Genomic DNA, 16,001 nt, shown 5'->3' with positions numbered 1-16,001 from the left:
ACCATAAAAGCTAAAGCAGATATTAAAATGAGTGTATAGATACGCGTCTTTATTTAAAGTGAGTAATGTGTCGTATATACATATACCGGTATGCTTATCGCCATTACTTCATAGGCTGTTCCACCAACAACATGCATAGGCCTATACAGAAAAAATGTTAGCTCATTTTTTGTAATCTATTATTGCTGCATACAGGCAGTGAGCGTTTGTAATTAAAGATATTTGCACACATCGCGCTCAAAACATGGAAACATCACAGGAAGAAACAGATATTTCAGTTTCAAGCAATGATGAAAAAATTAATCTTGCAAAAAATGAAAGTGAACCTGTCTTCAAGGTTCCTTCCTTTTCAAAGATTTCTTCGAACAAAGACAAGAAGGCAAAGAAGAATTTGTTGTCACCATCAGAAAAGAATTCTCTTTCCGAGAAGATTGTCGGAGAAATATCCGCAGAATCAAACAATAATTCAAATCCTCGTGACCCGGGCAGCACCGATGAGTTGTCAAATGAAAAGCGAACTTTGATCTCATTTCGTCCAAAAAGCAACGTGCTTCCTTCTCAAGTTTATAAACCTCATCAACCAACAGCATCTGAGTATATGGAGCATTACTCGAAAAGAGAGAACGTTACAAACGACAATAACGATAAATCTGAAGGGGCAATGAAAACTGCCGACTCAAAAGAATTCACAAAAGAGCAAGATAGTAAGATAATGAAGTCAAAATCGGAAGGCTCAAAACCGCCACCACAAAAACTCAAATATGAAAAACCGGATTGGAGTACTCCATGCGAAGAAGATGAAGAAAACATCTATTCCCTGGAGGTGCTCAAAGGTGGATCAATCGTGGATAGGATAAATCTTGCCACGAAGGAATATTTTATCATTGGGAGAATGGCAGAGTGCGACATCGTCTTGGAGCATCCGTCTATTTCAAGGTTTTATTATTGTACATTTATATAATATCTATGTATATATGCTAGAATTTACTTTAACTTGTCAAATTTTTGTTGGTCCTGGCAGAATTTTGAACATTCTAATGTTGACATTTGACATTTTTATTATCTCGGCACCTCACATAGCCATCAAGCATTTTGTTAGTCTAATTAGGCATTTTGTCATAAATAAGTGAGCTATGACATAAGACATAAGACTGTCTAAATAATGAAAGTGTGCATTGTGTGAACGCACGACGTGTGTGTGTCAGAAAAATTGTTGATTATATATTCCATTTAAAGCTATTCTGCTAATGTGTTATGATTGCTGAACTTCTGAATACTTTTCAAAAGACATCACGCAATCCTCCAGTTTGGAAATCCGGGCGAGTCTGACGATGTTGAGTTTCAGAAAGACGGTTCGTCAGGATTTTATCTCTTCGACCTTGCAAGCACCCACGGCACTTTCTTGAACAAAGCGCGAGTTCCTTCGGAAAAATATTACAGAATGAAAGTGGGTCACATGATTAAATTTGGAGGCAGCTCAAGGATTTACATCTTGCAGGTAAAGTGAGACTTGGTTTGGTGCTCATAGCATTGTGTTGGGCGATATAGCATTGTGTCGTGGCTTTTCTGTGCCATAATATTTGTGAAATAAAGAGTTGCATTTGCTTATTGCACTGTAGGGGCCACCGGAAGACGAAGAAGAAGAATCAAAGGAGTCTGCGACAGAATTACGTGAAAAAGCGAGGTGAAAATTTAATGGAGCTCGATATCGTTGGTTAAATCAAACTTCTGAGTAGGTGGAAATAGAATTCAAAGTAGCTCAATGAGCTCTGGCAAAATACCCCACGATGAAACTTGTGCTTAATCGAATCTTAATATCTCCTCCTTGAAAAGTTTACCTATAACTGAAATTGTGTTTTGTGTTAAGTGTAACGCATGAAACGGGCTCGTTATCTTGAAATTAGTCGTAGAAATCAATGAGGTCAAAAAAGCTGTCCACAGTCCTCCCATGCATATGAACAGGTTTCAAATGTTGTCGTTGCGATGGTCAACTGTTGCTGTTAAATTCGTCAGTTTCATTAATAAAGTGTCGCTGTGCCTGACCTTGTCTTTGTTTACAATGTTTTTATGGTGGATAGTTTCCATTTAAGAAAACATGAATAGCTCAAAGTAAATTGATTGGATTGATCGATCTCTTCAGCTCCAAGATAACGAGCTTTCAATGTAATGTTGGATAAATCGAGCTGTCATGACATTTTCTCACAAATGATGAATTCAGGAAAATCCGTGAGAAGGAAGAGCTAGCCAAGATGATGCTGGGAGACGACAGCGATGATGACGATGAAGTGGATGATGCAACATCCAGGAGACAGGATGTGCAAGACACAGGAGTAACATGGGGAATGTGTACGTAATCCCACTCAACAGTAGTATCTTGTTCTGTGCGTGATACTAAAGATAAAGTTTCAGCTCGGTAACGGGGTGGTTAGAGCATTTGATCAAAATAATGTGGCTACCGTTTTAACGCCGTTGGGCAAAAACAAGGACTGCTCCTGTTCCATGTTCTGGTGAACAGTTTCAAATTCAGAAATAAGATAAAAACAACTAAAAAGTGTGCGCATATATCGAAACTTGCAATGAGACAGGCTCGGTAACTGAGGCTAGAGCGAGGACAAATGCTTGCTGACTTTAAGTCGTGTAAAAACTTTCCTTAGTCTGAGGATAAAGAATGTGATTAATAACATTTTTCAGGAAATCTCAACCACTGCAATTGTAAAAAATATGAAAGTTAATTACTTCTAGCATCTGGAGTTATTTAGTTTGTGTGTTTTCTGAAGGTAAAACTAGTAAATTTTGTTTATTTTATGGGCTCTTAAGATTACTTTTACCTCTTTTATTATTTTATAATGGCTCTATGACAATAAGTCATTGTTTGCTTTTGTTTTCAAAGTGGAAGATGCAGTTGCTGAGAGTGATGAGGAGGAAAAGGAGGAGGAGCAACTTCCTGTTCTCCAAGAAAGGAAGGATCCGTTTTATGTGAAAGATCCTCACAAAGCTCTGAAGAACTTCTACCAGAAGGAAGGTGTTGTGCTGAATCCTTTTACATTTTGCAAATCGTTGTCTCATGCATCTCAGCTTAATGCTGCTTATAGGTTTCAGATTAGCTAGTGTGACAACTTTCAATAGACAGGAACTACTTTATAAATAATGTAAACCTTTAACTGGCTACATTGTACTTCCGTGTCTTGAGTTAAATCCTTGACAAAGTGTTTGATGTTGTGCTTAGGCTTGGAAGTGGAGTTTGACAGCACAGAGCGGCGACCAGGACAGTGGAATGTTAGGCTGGAGCTCCCGATCGACTCTGCTTCTGGACGTCCCATTGTTGCGGAGGCGAGTCTCACGGGAAAGAAGAAGGATGCGATGAACAATTGTGCTCTGGAGGCGTGCAGGCTCCTCGATAAACACGGGATGTTCAAGCAGTCCGGTGGGTTACAGGATCTTCCTCCTACAAAAAGCTCCCGTCTGTGGGAATGACAATGCTAAGCAAACAGGATTAACTAACCTTCAAATTGTCAGTTTTTCCGACTAGTTTATCGGAATTTTGATTTGATCAAATTTGTGACGTCACATTTTCATGGAATTGCTTCACCTCAGAACATCATCGACGAAAAGTTAAAGAATGGGAGAAAGAAGATTTCTATGACAGCGATGAGGACCAGTACTGGGATCGAACCGGCGACCTGGACAAGAAACGTCAGCAACGTAAGATGAGAGTCGGGGTGAAGAAGAAATCGGCCGCGGCTGAAAATGCTGAAACTTACGAGTCACTTGTGAGCGCAATTCGATGAGTTCTGTTCAGTTTTGCTTGGACTGCATTCACTGCTGCGTGTATTGTGCTGTGGGTGTAGCCGGGCTTGTTGAAAACTTGATGGAGTCGATAGTTGAATGGTTTTGATCCTTTTTAGACAAAGAAGATCAACATCTTGGAAAAGGAAATCACTGAAATTGAACGGCAACTTGACAATGACAGGAAAGGTGATTGTTATGTCATTATCCATGTTATTGATATGCCCATGCTAAGCGCATGGAAGGAATTGAACCAGAAATATTGCAGTAAGACCACCAGTGGGCGCAATAACACCAAGAATGTATTATAAAAATTATTAAGATTAAAAGAGCTAAGTACAATAAAAATACGAGACCTTACTTCTTTGATGGGATTATTTATTTTGAACTCTTTCGGTGGTGATGTTCTGCTGTCAATGTAAAAGTCCCATCCCATATCGTGGCACCTGTTTTGTTCCAGTGACAACAACTAGCGCGGAGAGCTCAGATCCTCTTGAAGACTTCATGGTGCAGGTCAAGTCAGGGAGAACTCTTGACTCCCTCACGAGGTCAAAGTTGAAACTGAGGTTGTTTGAAGTTCGAAAAGAGTCGGCTCGGTTGACGAAGCTCGCTGAGATAGCTCGCCCGGCAAGTCTGCCCCCTCTGCAAAGGTTCGCTTCATTTTTATCGACGTTGTCTCCATAGACATCAAATCAACCTTTCATACATTTTAGTTCGTCGACAAAATCAATGTCGTTTATTGGGAGGATGAAAGGAAAGAAGAAAGGACTTTTAATGCCTGTAAGTAGCCAGTGCTTTGTGAGGTCACAATGTCTGTTGCTTGTTTGTTGTTATATGTCTATGGAAGCCGAAGTATCGTTGTAGGACAGGTGGAGATGACATAACACGCATGCGAGATGATTTTGTAACTTTGTTCTCCAGAACAAACCCATCCTCACTACAGAGGTGTCCTTCAACATGAAAGATGTCCCGGATGTTGAAGAGGTGGATGAAGAGGAACCAGTGAGCACTGAAGCGAAAAAAACTGACACCCGAGGAGAACACGGTTCGTTAAAATATCTTACTCTACGTGATATGTGTAAGCGGTTAAGCTCGGGTTGAAGCCATCTGAGCTCGTACCAGGAGCTGGTTAGATTCGAGTTGTTTTCCCAGGATCGTCTATAACGTCATCTGTTGATACCGAGCAACCGACCAATCAAATGACACCATTAAACAAACCAAGTCTGCCATCTCCTGAAAATATGATCTCTATGGAAAGTGAGGAGTCATCTTCGAATAAGATTTTCACCGCAGAACAGGATCCAGGACACCCCACTGGGTCTCAAGAGGTGAAAACCACGAATGGAAAGCCTCAGCCCCAAGAAAGTACCCCCAGGCGGAAACGTACGTTTGGTCCCACTCTGCCCCCGGAGTTAAAAGAAGAATTGCTTGGTGGCAGCAGAGGTAGGTAGACTAGTTGCCATATAAGGCAAGACGTGGTGGTCGAGTTAAAATATTTCTTCAACATATTTAGCGCAAGATGTCAAAGATGAAGGCGGGAGAAAGTCAAGAAGAAAGAAGAAGAAAACGGTAAAATCGATCAAAATGTTTTTTTTTTCAAACTTTGACCAACTTTTTCATTTAGAATGAGCCTCAGTCAACCACCAGTAGCGCTGTTTGTAGCAACGACCCTGATTACTCAGACTGGATGCCGCCCACTGGTACATTAAGATTTTGCACATTGATATGACTGAGGTGGAGATGATGGTATAATGACTCACCTTGTTCAAATGCTTTCTCTCGTTCAAGGTCAAACCGGCGACGGCACAACGAGTCTGAACGCGAAGTTCGGATACTGATCCCAAAGAAGATGTTTCAGCGAATGTCAGCATCGACATTGGTGAAGCGACACTGGATGTGGGTCCTAAAGAACAGAATGCTACGTCATATTCGATTGCAGTGTGATTAAGTTGTTCTGCGAAACAACTTTGCTGGTTGCAAACATTGTGACGTCATAGGTTTAGAAGTGATTACGTTGTCAAATATTATCGAGGAAGGGGGTTGTCACCATGACGTCACTCGTATTTATTCTTCCGTCGCACACGAGCAGAACGAGTTTATTTTAATAAAATGCATTTCAAGCTTCATCATGGTTGCAAAGTTGATGATGAAGTTGTGTTTGCTTTCCTCAGCCATTTAGCTTTATCACCGACCTTTCAATAAATCATTATGTCAGAATCGGTCGTAACACACCGATCATTAATTCAGAACCGATTTTATTGTTTAATCGTTAACCTCAGTTGGACCCTGGTTTAGCTTAATTTCGACACACCGCTTTTTTAGTCGCTGCCACTTTTATGACCAAATAAAAGTCTAGACCAGAGTGATAGTTAATTTCATGAACATACCAGGTTGACGTAATAGTCTGATGAAGGTTGAAAGGCGCGGCTGTGTATAAGTTATAGCAAAGTTGCTTTACCAAGGAACACAACTTGCAAGACGAGCATAAATTTTAAGGTTCTTGAATATATCCGAGCATTATCATCAACATATGTCCTTCGTTTATGGGAAGCGGACGGTCTTTGACGTCGTAATAACTGAGTTGCACTTGTGTGGACAAAAGCAACAAGATTAATTACAGTAAAAGGAAGAAACGTGAAATGAAATTTGGTTTGACACTTACTCGAAATGTTGGTCCTACTTTAATTAGCTTTTCGAAAAATTCTTTGGAACTACTGAGACCTCCATGTTGTTGTTAACTGGCAATTTATAACAAAATAGTATCTAGAACTACACTGTATACATCAAGGCAACAAAGTATTAGGCCAATTGCTTAAATTTACCAATTTTCGCAGTTTGGTCGGAACATTTTTCAGCAATTAATTATATATATCATCATGAGCGATTGTCCTTTGGTGAACACTAAGCTGGGAAAGGTGAAAGGTCAATCTCTTAATAAACCGAGTTTCGGGAAGTCGCGCGTGTACCTCTACACGAGCATCCCATTCGCGAAGCCACCTGTTGGGGAACTTCGATTCGAAGCCCCGGTCAAGTAAGTAAAAGCTTATTGTGGTGAAGTTTTGTTTTATCATCGGCAAACTTCTTCCTTTGTGTCAGGCAAGATCCATGGAAGGGGGTGCTAGACGGGACCAAGGTTCCTCCAAACCCAGTGCAATCTGTAAATGTTTTCACTGAACTCCAGAGAAAATACTGAGCCATTTACGACCAACCCGGCTACGACATGAACAACATGAGCGAGGACTGTTTGTATTTGAGCATCTACACCTCTAAGCCGTCTGAACACGGCAATCTACCGGTAAGTGGAGCATTTTAAGAGCAATTAACGTGATAAAACTGCATTGAAAACTTTTTCTTGAGTGGCCGGTTTTGTTTTCACCAATTTTTTCGCCCCAGGTTGTATTCTGGATTGACGGCGGCGGTTATTGCTCATTCGGATTTGCCAGTCAAGGAACAACGAACGGAAACATCTTATGCAGCACACATGACGTCATTCTCGTAGTAGCGAATTATCGCGTCGGTGCCTTTGGTTTTCTAACAACAGGAGACGGGACGTCACATCCTGGAAATATGGGATTTCTGGACCAACTGGCGGCGCTTGAGTGAGCATAGAATCAATATTTCGTCTTAAGTTTCATTTGACACATGTCAAATCCATGCCCATGTATATCAATCATTTTACGATCTGTCAGTCGCCTACATTTTGAATAAAAGGCTTTGCTCCAATCCAAGACCATCGTTCACAAATCAATATGATTTCGCTTTTTGTTCAGGTGGACACGTGACAACATCCGGGAATTCGGTGGTAACCCTGACAACGTGACGATCATTGGTCAGGGAACCGGAGCAGTGTCAGTGGGCTATCACGTAATATCGCCCATGTCACGTGGTTTGTTTCACAAAGCTGTCAGCATGAGCGGGAGCGCCAATATGACAGGTGATTCCCCTTATTAAACAAAAAAGTTTTTTTTTGCCTTGAAGTCACGAAAAGCTGCGCAGACCAGTTTTGTTGCGTTGTTCGTCGCAGAAATTGTCAGGACAACGCAGTCAACGGTTCTTGATACGTACAAGGAGGAACTCGGGGTTGAAGATGACGATCCGGATGCAATCTTACAAAAACTCAAGAAAATTCCTCTTGAAACTCTGAAACAAGTCCAAGAAAAGTTGGAACAAGTCAGTTTGAACTTTGCCCAAAAGATTTAGTTCAAAACGTCAATTAATTTAAAATGTTTTGACAAAGCAAGAAACTACTTCTTTTGTTTTCAGACTTTCATTCAATTTGGACCTGCCGTGGACGGAAAATTTCTTCCCAAGCATCCTTCCGAGCTTCTCAATGAAGGTAAATTAAGTCCGGTGCCCTATCTAATTGGGTGCGTGGACTCTGAAACTTCCGGAATTTCGAGTATGGCGGAACTACCTGATTTTGTGGAAGGGATTTCTGAGGAAGTCGGCCGTTCTATTTACAACGAATACTTTATGGGATTATTTCCAGTGCGTTGAATTTGTCTGAGACCTTAGTTGACATTTTTTGACATTTCCCTTTCATTTTACAACAATGCATTGTTTTGTCACAGAATCAATTCACAGAAGACGATTTGAACATCATTGTTGAAAGTTACGTCAAAAAGCAACGCGATGGTCCAACGAAATGGAGTCAGATTTATGCGAATCTTTCCTCTGATGCCTTTTTCATTGCTCCTATGGTCATGTTAGCAAAGAAGCATTCCGGTGATTTATTTCATATAATTTATGAAAAACTCCCTAAAACAAAGTTATGACGATAGAGCTCCCGACCTTAAACCGGCAAAGCAGCGACCTGTTAAAATATTATGTGTTGATGTTTCTTAAAACACAAAGACGGAAAGGAATCGTCTCCCAACAGAACTAGCTCGTTAACTTCGCCCATGCATGACTGTCTCGAGCTAAATTTAAACGCACACAATACACAACAAGAGCAAAAAGTGAAGTAGAATGCTGTCATCTAGCGGTCATGGTGTTAAAAATTAGAGCTGTATTCCTGTTTCCGCAGTTTGCCTCTTGCCTTTGTCTACATTTATCGCCGCCATGAAGATTTGTTTTAAATTTACAGGTGGCGGCCACCCAACCTATGCCTACTACATGACTCAGCAGCTTAAATACAACCATGACCTTGCATTTGGCTCCAAGGACACGATGAAGCCAGAATTTTGCAATTGCGACCATTGTGACGACATACTGTTTACTTTCGGAATTCCCCTATCTGAAGAAAGTCTCAATATTGACACAAAATTTGACGAAGCAGAGAAAAGCTTCAGCAGAGCATGGATGATGTACATCGTCAACTTTGCCACCAATGGGTAAAATATTATTGATATTTCTATTCATAAATGATAAGATTGGTCACTTTGAACACGATTCATCAACAGAGATCCAAATAAAGGCTTGAAGGTTTCTGAGACGTGGCCTCGCTATAACGCCGATGGTCAGAAATACCTCGTGGCGCAGATGCCATTGGCAAGCAAAAGTGGGTTGGGAGCAGAAAGTTGCAGTGTGTGGGAGAAATACAAGACGCAGATGAAGAGAGCTTGAGAAAAGAATTGTTTCAAAACCTTATTTTAAAAAATTTATCAAATCTACAACATATCTGCAAACGTGATACATTGATTGATAAATGGCAAGATATAAACTATTCGGCGCGGCCTTAGTAATCTTTGGTGTGTCCCACACAGTCATCTGGATACGCATGCACTTGTGGCTGACATCAATCTACCTTTTCTAATGTATTGTTAAAACACGCTTTCAGACGTAATCACAGGCTTCGCGTCTCACAGCGCGTCTAGGTTTAACTTTCTCAGATATTTGCTGCTTTTCTACCGCACCACCATGGGTAGAACCGCGGTAAGTTTTCGTGCCAAAACCGGTAACCTCGGTACTTTTGGTAACAATAGTGTGGTGTTGCCTGGTTTTGAACTACGGTAGCTTAATTTTGGGACTTACTAGGGATGTCACGTGCTTCTTATAATCTGCTTTTAGAACAAAACGCTGCTGGTTTCACTTTAATTGGGGTGTCCGACATACAACGCGCATTTACCGTTGCATTTTCATATGGACAGCGTTGTTTTTTTGCCGTGGCCTTGGTAACAATTTTTATGTTATTTAGCAACCAACTTGACATAACCTGTTTAAAACAGTAATTTTACAGCGTAATAATATTTATTGGCTTGTGATTACTATCATCGATGGTACATTTTACAAACATCGATCGCTTAATAGATTTTTGGACCAAAAAGCACTCATAGCCTCTGTCTGTGGACAGGCAGGTCCCGATGAGGGTTCAGGTGGAATCAGACGCCAGAAACAAAATGAAGTCTGCTACCCCTTTTGTTTCAATGTTAACGTCACTTTGTGGTGGAGTTTGCGCCACCGAGTGATAATATTCAACTTCATTTTTATCCAGAGGTTGGCGCTCCAGGATGAAATAACAAATAAGTTCTGCGAGTCGTTAGTCTGGAATATACATAGCATGAACAAGTTTTTCGTTTTGGCAAAAGTGTAAAGAAATAGTCAAGTTATTTCAACATTACACGAAATCATCGGCACAGATCTTTATAGTTTTAGAATACTACTGCGGAGTTATCCGGTTTTTATGCTCACATTGAAACAACGCGACAACGTTTACTCTAATTCCTTTCTCTGCCAAACCTAGAAAATTGAACTACGTGATGTAACTAGAGATTTATTTGGACAAGCAAAGTGGCGGCAATCGACTGCCGGCACAAACACATAACAAAATATATATATATATAGCTAAGATTTTGCGTTTTTTCTACTTATTTATGGCAATAGCTGCTTAACCACAACATATTAATATAATTCTTTTTACCAGTATAATTACTGGTAACTGCGATTAGAGTCGATTGATTTGAGTGCTGTGGTGGCAGAACTATAAATTAGCAGAGCAGTAAAATCTAGTTCTGACAACTTAAGCACGTAGTGAGCTTGTTCCTGGCTACCGGGCCTTGTCAGGAAGCGTTGCTGTTAAAAATATACAAACCACAACACATCTCGTCGCACGACTGAGGCAACCACAAAACTGCTGTGTTTGACGTAAGCAATTCAACTGCGTCAAGCTAATTACACATTGAAACATAATAATATTGTTTGTCGTTACGTGGTTATGCTTGTGGTAGGCCGGTAGCTGCTGTAAAAAGTTAGGATGTTGCTGTTCATTTGATCAGGAAGCTTTCTATTGCAACACTTTCTTCGCATTAGTTTCGTTGTCCTGAAAGATCAATGTGACCTATTTAATCCTCTAACAAATATTTAACTTTGTTAAAGGTTCGAGTAAAATCGATTTCATTAAAAACGCCACATCTGGTGACAAACTCAACCACATAAAATTATGACAACTCATCAAATGGATTTTTATTTACGCCAATGCCAAGATACAGTCAATCAAAAATTGTTTGCAGAACCAGCAAGCAAGCGACCTCTGTCCACAGCCAAACAGGTCCCGGTGATGGCTCGAGCAGAGTTAGATGCCAGAAACAAGATGGCGTCCACCACGTCTTGCTTCTCTACCAGCACTTTACCTAGAGGATGAGTTTTTGCTTCAAAACCGTAGAAATCAGCTTCATTTATATCAGGTCTAAGAGCTCCTGGTACCCCCATTATGTTTGTTTTGCAAAGTCCAGGACTGAAAACAAATAAATTAGAAAAGTTGAAAACGTGTGTCAAAGTGAAACGTTCTCTCAAAACATAGGCAATGCCACAAGTTATAATAACTTTACGTCACTAAAGTTGAGTCAGTTTAACTTACGATACAGCGTTCACTCTAATCTCCTTTCCAGCCAAACCTGTATAAACAAAACAAAGTGACAAAATAATATAAACTTATAAGTGAAGTTTATGGGTTGTTTTATCAAGATGTGGTCAAAACGTGTTTTCGTAAATTTTCGAATTAAGTTAGCAAACCCTGACCCAATGCTGCCGATTTGGTGAAATAAATCATCGCTGCCTTTGTCATCCCGTACAAGATTCCTCCGGGTGCGAACATTTCACCGGCCACACTTGTCATGTTAATCACGTTTCCTGAATTACAAATAGCTGCTCGTTATATGATGGAAAATTTACTTTACAGGTTCACTACAAAGCATTACAACCACTTAGATTAATTATTAAAAGCATTGAGTAAGCTTTATCAAAGAACTATGTTCGATCAAAATACTATAAATACAAAACTTTTTGCCACCTTTCGTCTTTTCCAAATGGGGCACAGCAAGCTGGGTGAAGTGGAAATGAGCCTTCACGTTCACGTGGAAAAGTAAATCGAATGATTCCATCGGAGCCTAAAGATTTGACACAGCTTTAAGTTGAGAAGTTAAAGACGTTATACAACAGGTACGACGATAATTGAGTCTAAAGACGGTGTTAACCGCTGAGTAAAACACAGAATGGTTGATGCTAATCTACCTCTGCCACTGAGCCCATTCGGAATACTCCTGCGTTATTGACAAGCACATCCAACCTGTCGAACGTTTTAATCGTTTCGTTCATTGCTCGAACTATGTTGTCTTCGACTCGTAAATCGGCGACTACAGCCAACACCTAAAACATGTTTCCAATCGTAAATAGAAAAGTTACTGAACATCAGTGCGACCTACCTTGCTTGCACCGGCCTTCTTGCATTGCTTGGTAACTTTATTTAAATTTTCTTCATCTTTATCAACCAAACTCAATGAAGCTCCTTTCTTGGCAAATGCATTTGCAGTTGCTTGTCCAATACCAGACGCAGCGCCTGTTACAGAGAGAGATTATGTTTTAATGTTAATATCAGATTTTGCGTTTAGAAATATGAAATTTATACCAAGCTGCAACTTATAGGCTCACCTGAAACCAGAACAACTTTCGAAGCAAATTCTGTCATGTCTCCTGCACGTAAGCTTCTCATGAATGCCTTGTATAAGACGCGTAGTGGCAACTTGTTTGGTTGTTGCCATTCCCTGAGGCATAACCACTTGCTTACTGGTAATGTCGATTCTAGTGTTTACGCGGTAACTTGAAGTTGACCAGATCTGTGGATGCTGCAACTAACATTGCCAACACGAACAACCAATCTAAAGTATACTCTACGTCACTGCTGCGCCTGTAGTGCATCATTCATCATTAGTTAGATCTTTATTGTCTTGTGAAACAATTATATTGATCAATTATCATGACGTTCATTTATTGCTCAAGGCATTCAAAGTGGCAAGCAGTGAGCTTCAAAATTTTAACACTAATCGTATGGTTTTGGCTGAACTTGAACTGTCATCTGAACTGAACATCCACGATCGTCTCAGAGAATTGTCAGTAAATGACGTCTTTATGTTGACTTTGACTTTGATTTTCTTATCAGCAGACATTTGCAAACTGTATTATTGTATACTATTATACTATACAAATTTTCCAATATAAATCTAGTGCCGATATTGAGTGATTAGAATTGTGCGCTAGATTTTACGTGACAGGCTTGTTTGAGCACTGAACAGACATACCAGTCTCTCTGCCAGGAGAAGTTTTGCCAAGCCATACATACCGTTAAATAAATGCTCCTGAATTTATATGTAGGCTACATATTTATTTTTTTACTAAATAAACGCCTTACTAAATGGTCAAGAAAACTGGTAAATTTTGTTATACTTTAAGTTTTTGTAAATTTAAAGCTTTGCCAATGTTCTTTGCAACAGCGTGGACTGCATGAAACATTGCACTCAGCAAAGTTGTGACTGTGACAACAACTTCAACATTATCAATACATTACCTAAATTAAATTGTCCATTTTTAATTTTATTACTCATTTATTGATGTAATAAGCCAATGTATTCATTAGATTTGTATCTAATCCGGGATTTATCATTTCGCAGATCAGTCGCCTTTTAAGTTTATTCTCTCACACGTTTATTCTGGTAATTCTAACAGAACTGTCAAAGGCAATGCCGTAGGAACGGTAAGAGGAGGAGGAACAACAAAAATATGAGAAGACAACCTCTCTGATGAACTGGAATGATTCTGGTCAAGGACATGAGGAAAATGGGGAACCGAGAGAAATGGAGAAAGGTTGCGGCAAACTCTTCTCTGGCGCCACCAAATGTTATAAAACTACAGGAAAGTATTTGCAGGGTGGCGCTGTGTATTAAACACGTGTCGCTTAACTGCGAGACTAGCGTTTAAATCGCTCCGCTAAACCACAAGCCCTGGATTGCTTTACTATGACAAAAACTACTTTAAGCAATTATAAAATTGATGCACAGTGTAACAGTTAAAGTTATTGCGTCAGTATAAATTTCTGATCTATATGGTTGCTATTCAATTTGACGTCGTTTGCTGATTAGCATAAAAGTTTGCCGAACCCTTCATTCTATCAATATTTGTTGTTTTGGATGATGTCTGTGTTCTGACGTAATCCGTTGACAATTGACTTCATGACGGTTGACGCAACGAAAATATTTAATTTATTTACGACGCCGCGGTTAAGTATTGAAACCTTTCGAAACAATCCCAACCGGTTAATAGAATTACATCATCAACAAGGCGCGGTTTATTCGCCCTTATATAATGGACCAGCAAGCAAGCGACCCCTGTCTAAAAGCAAGTTGGTCCTGGTGATGGTTCGGGCAGAATAAGATGCCAGAAACAAGATGGCGTCCACCACGTCTTCCTTCTGTATCAGCACTCCACCTATCAGTTGAGTTTTTTCCTCAAACTCAAAAATTTCATCTTCACTTAAATCAGGTCCAAGCGCGTCTGGCCGTTTTAATATATTTGTCCTGCACACCAAGGACTGAAAAAAAAACAAAAATTGATCTGGATCAAGTGAAATCTGAGGAAGTAAAATAGATGTTTCCTTAGAAACCCTGAAACTGATATTGCAGAAACCACGTTAGAAAAAATGTTTTTATAAACGAGCTAAATCATGATTGGGACACATGTATAGAACAATAGACAAAGAAAGCAAACAATAAATGCAAATTTCCCTGAATGTAAGTTCGCAATAAATTACGTAGGTGATTCAGTTGATAATGTAAGTCAAATACCTCGCATCGACACTCCATAGCCCGACCACGACCTTGGTTGGCATCCTGGCTTCCTAGCTTCCTGGCTCTACCCTGGCAGCTCCTGGGATTGCTCGGCGCCTCCTCTTTAGACGTCTTGGATCCGGCTTATACCTCCACCATATGGCGTTTTATTCCACCAAGGCCAGGATTGAACCTGGAACCTATGGAACCGACTGCAGTGTCTATGCACACGAGCTACGAAGTGGCACATGCGAACAAAGTAGTTTAACAAATATGACCAAGAACGATGCTTCGGAAGTTTCGTTTGAAAAGAAAATATATACATTTGGCTTCAATTTTCAAAGGACCTGAACCCAGAACCTTTACCGTCGAGTTTCGTGAATAATATCACGAGCTATCCCAGTATCCTACATTACAGCGCGAGAAACTTCAGACCAAACTTTCTCATCAATTGAAGCAATAGGTTCTACAAGAACCGCTTCTTTAAAAAAAGTTTGATGGTTATATATATTTTCAACTTAACTGAAGGATACCGTTTCATAGCTCGGTTACAGCTGAAATTCATTCGGTGTAATGGGTCTCGGGTTCGAATCTCTGGCTGATACCTTTTCCTTTTTTCAAGAACCAACACCTGATGCCAGGTTAAATACGTTAATTTACCTTTGTCTACAGTTGCCACTTCGTAGCTCGTATTCTTCGACATTGCACTCGGTGCGATCGGTTCCAGGTTCGAACCCCGGCCATAAGCCATTCTAGCCCAATTCAAGGCCATAAGCCGCTTAAGCTTTAATTACGGCCGTAAGCCGCGATAGATTAAACCCCGGCCGTAAGCCACTCTTAACCCAACAAAGGTCATAAGCCACTCTTAATCAATCCATGGCCCTACGCCGCTTTGTGTCCTATTCCTCGGCATTGGGCCACTCTAAACCCTTTAAACCCCACCCCAACCCCACCCTCCCTTCCTAATCCCTTCCCTAACCCCAACCCCATGTGTAAGTTAACGGCCTTAAGCCACTTAACAATGTCTGGGACTGGGGCGCCGGCCGGAGATGCGGGTGAAGTGGCAACATTAGTGTGAAGATGTTTTTTAATTGGCAAGGCGATTGCGAATGATATATATTTAAAAATTGAACCAAAATAAAAGCGGTGGTTTAGCTTGGTTGTAAAGGTTTTGCCTTACAG

General features: G+C 40.3%; 4 protein-coding genes across 4 annotated transcripts; 2 read left to right on the top strand and 2 right to left on the bottom strand.

Moving 5' to 3' along the window:
- Window positions 1-97: 97 nt before the first annotated feature.
- LOC143462625 (kanadaptin-like) lies at window positions 98-6,152 on the top strand. The gene is made up of 15 exons (XM_076960850.1): window positions 98-936; window positions 1,288-1,498; window positions 1,620-1,684; window positions 2,219-2,346; window positions 2,891-3,022; window positions 3,227-3,424; window positions 3,595-3,770; window positions 3,906-3,975; window positions 4,247-4,436; window positions 4,500-4,566; window positions 4,708-4,831; window positions 4,939-5,229; window positions 5,300-5,355; window positions 5,411-5,486; window positions 5,575-6,152. Exons 1-15 carry the CDS (start codon window positions 245-247, stop codon window positions 5,622-5,624), a joined length of 2,526 nt encoding a protein of 841 aa, XP_076816965.1. The 5' UTR covers window positions 98-244; the 3' UTR covers window positions 5,625-6,152.
- A 361-nt stretch (window positions 6,153-6,513) lies between these two features.
- On the top strand, window positions 6,514-10,066 carry LOC143462624 (pyrethroid hydrolase Ces2e-like). The gene is made up of 9 exons (XM_076960849.1): window positions 6,514-6,817; window positions 6,883-7,081; window positions 7,180-7,385; window positions 7,557-7,720; window positions 7,811-7,956; window positions 8,050-8,274; window positions 8,358-8,511; window positions 8,873-9,119; window positions 9,189-10,066. Exons 2-9 carry the CDS (start codon window positions 7,007-7,009, stop codon window positions 9,349-9,351), a joined length of 1,380 nt encoding a protein of 459 aa, XP_076816964.1. The 5' UTR covers window positions 6,514-6,817; window positions 6,883-7,006; the 3' UTR covers window positions 9,352-10,066.
- Window positions 10,067-11,175: 1,109 nt separating this feature from the next.
- LOC143462283 (3-oxoacyl-[acyl-carrier-protein] reductase FabG-like) lies at window positions 11,176-12,801 on the bottom strand. Its single transcript, XM_076960376.1, has 7 exons — window positions 12,652-12,801; window positions 12,426-12,559; window positions 12,235-12,369; window positions 12,014-12,110; window positions 11,743-11,853; window positions 11,582-11,618; window positions 11,176-11,458 (listed from the first exon to the last, which is right to left on the bottom strand). Exons 1-7 carry the CDS (start codon window positions 12,710-12,712, stop codon window positions 11,218-11,220), a joined length of 816 nt encoding a protein of 271 aa, XP_076816491.1. The 5' UTR covers window positions 12,713-12,801; the 3' UTR covers window positions 11,176-11,217.
- A 1,540-nt stretch (window positions 12,802-14,341) lies between these two features.
- LOC143462094 (uncharacterized) lies at window positions 14,342-15,570 on the bottom strand. The gene is made up of 4 exons (XM_076960137.1): window positions 15,480-15,570; window positions 15,236-15,300; window positions 14,970-15,053; window positions 14,342-14,584 (listed from the first exon to the last, which is right to left on the bottom strand). Exons 1-4 carry the CDS (start codon window positions 15,568-15,570, stop codon window positions 14,342-14,344), a joined length of 483 nt encoding a protein of 160 aa, XP_076816252.1.
- Window positions 15,571-16,001: the final 431 nt, after the last annotated feature.

The sequence above is a fragment of the Clavelina lepadiformis genome, chromosome 6, assembly GCF_947623445.1.
Source record: "Clavelina lepadiformis chromosome 6, kaClaLepa1.1, whole genome shotgun sequence".
Classification (NCBI taxonomy): Eukaryota; Metazoa; Chordata; class Ascidiacea; order Aplousobranchia; family Clavelinidae; genus Clavelina; species Clavelina lepadiformis.
Note: the sequence above shows the minus strand (reverse complement) of the source record. Positions and strands in the feature narration are given on the sequence as shown.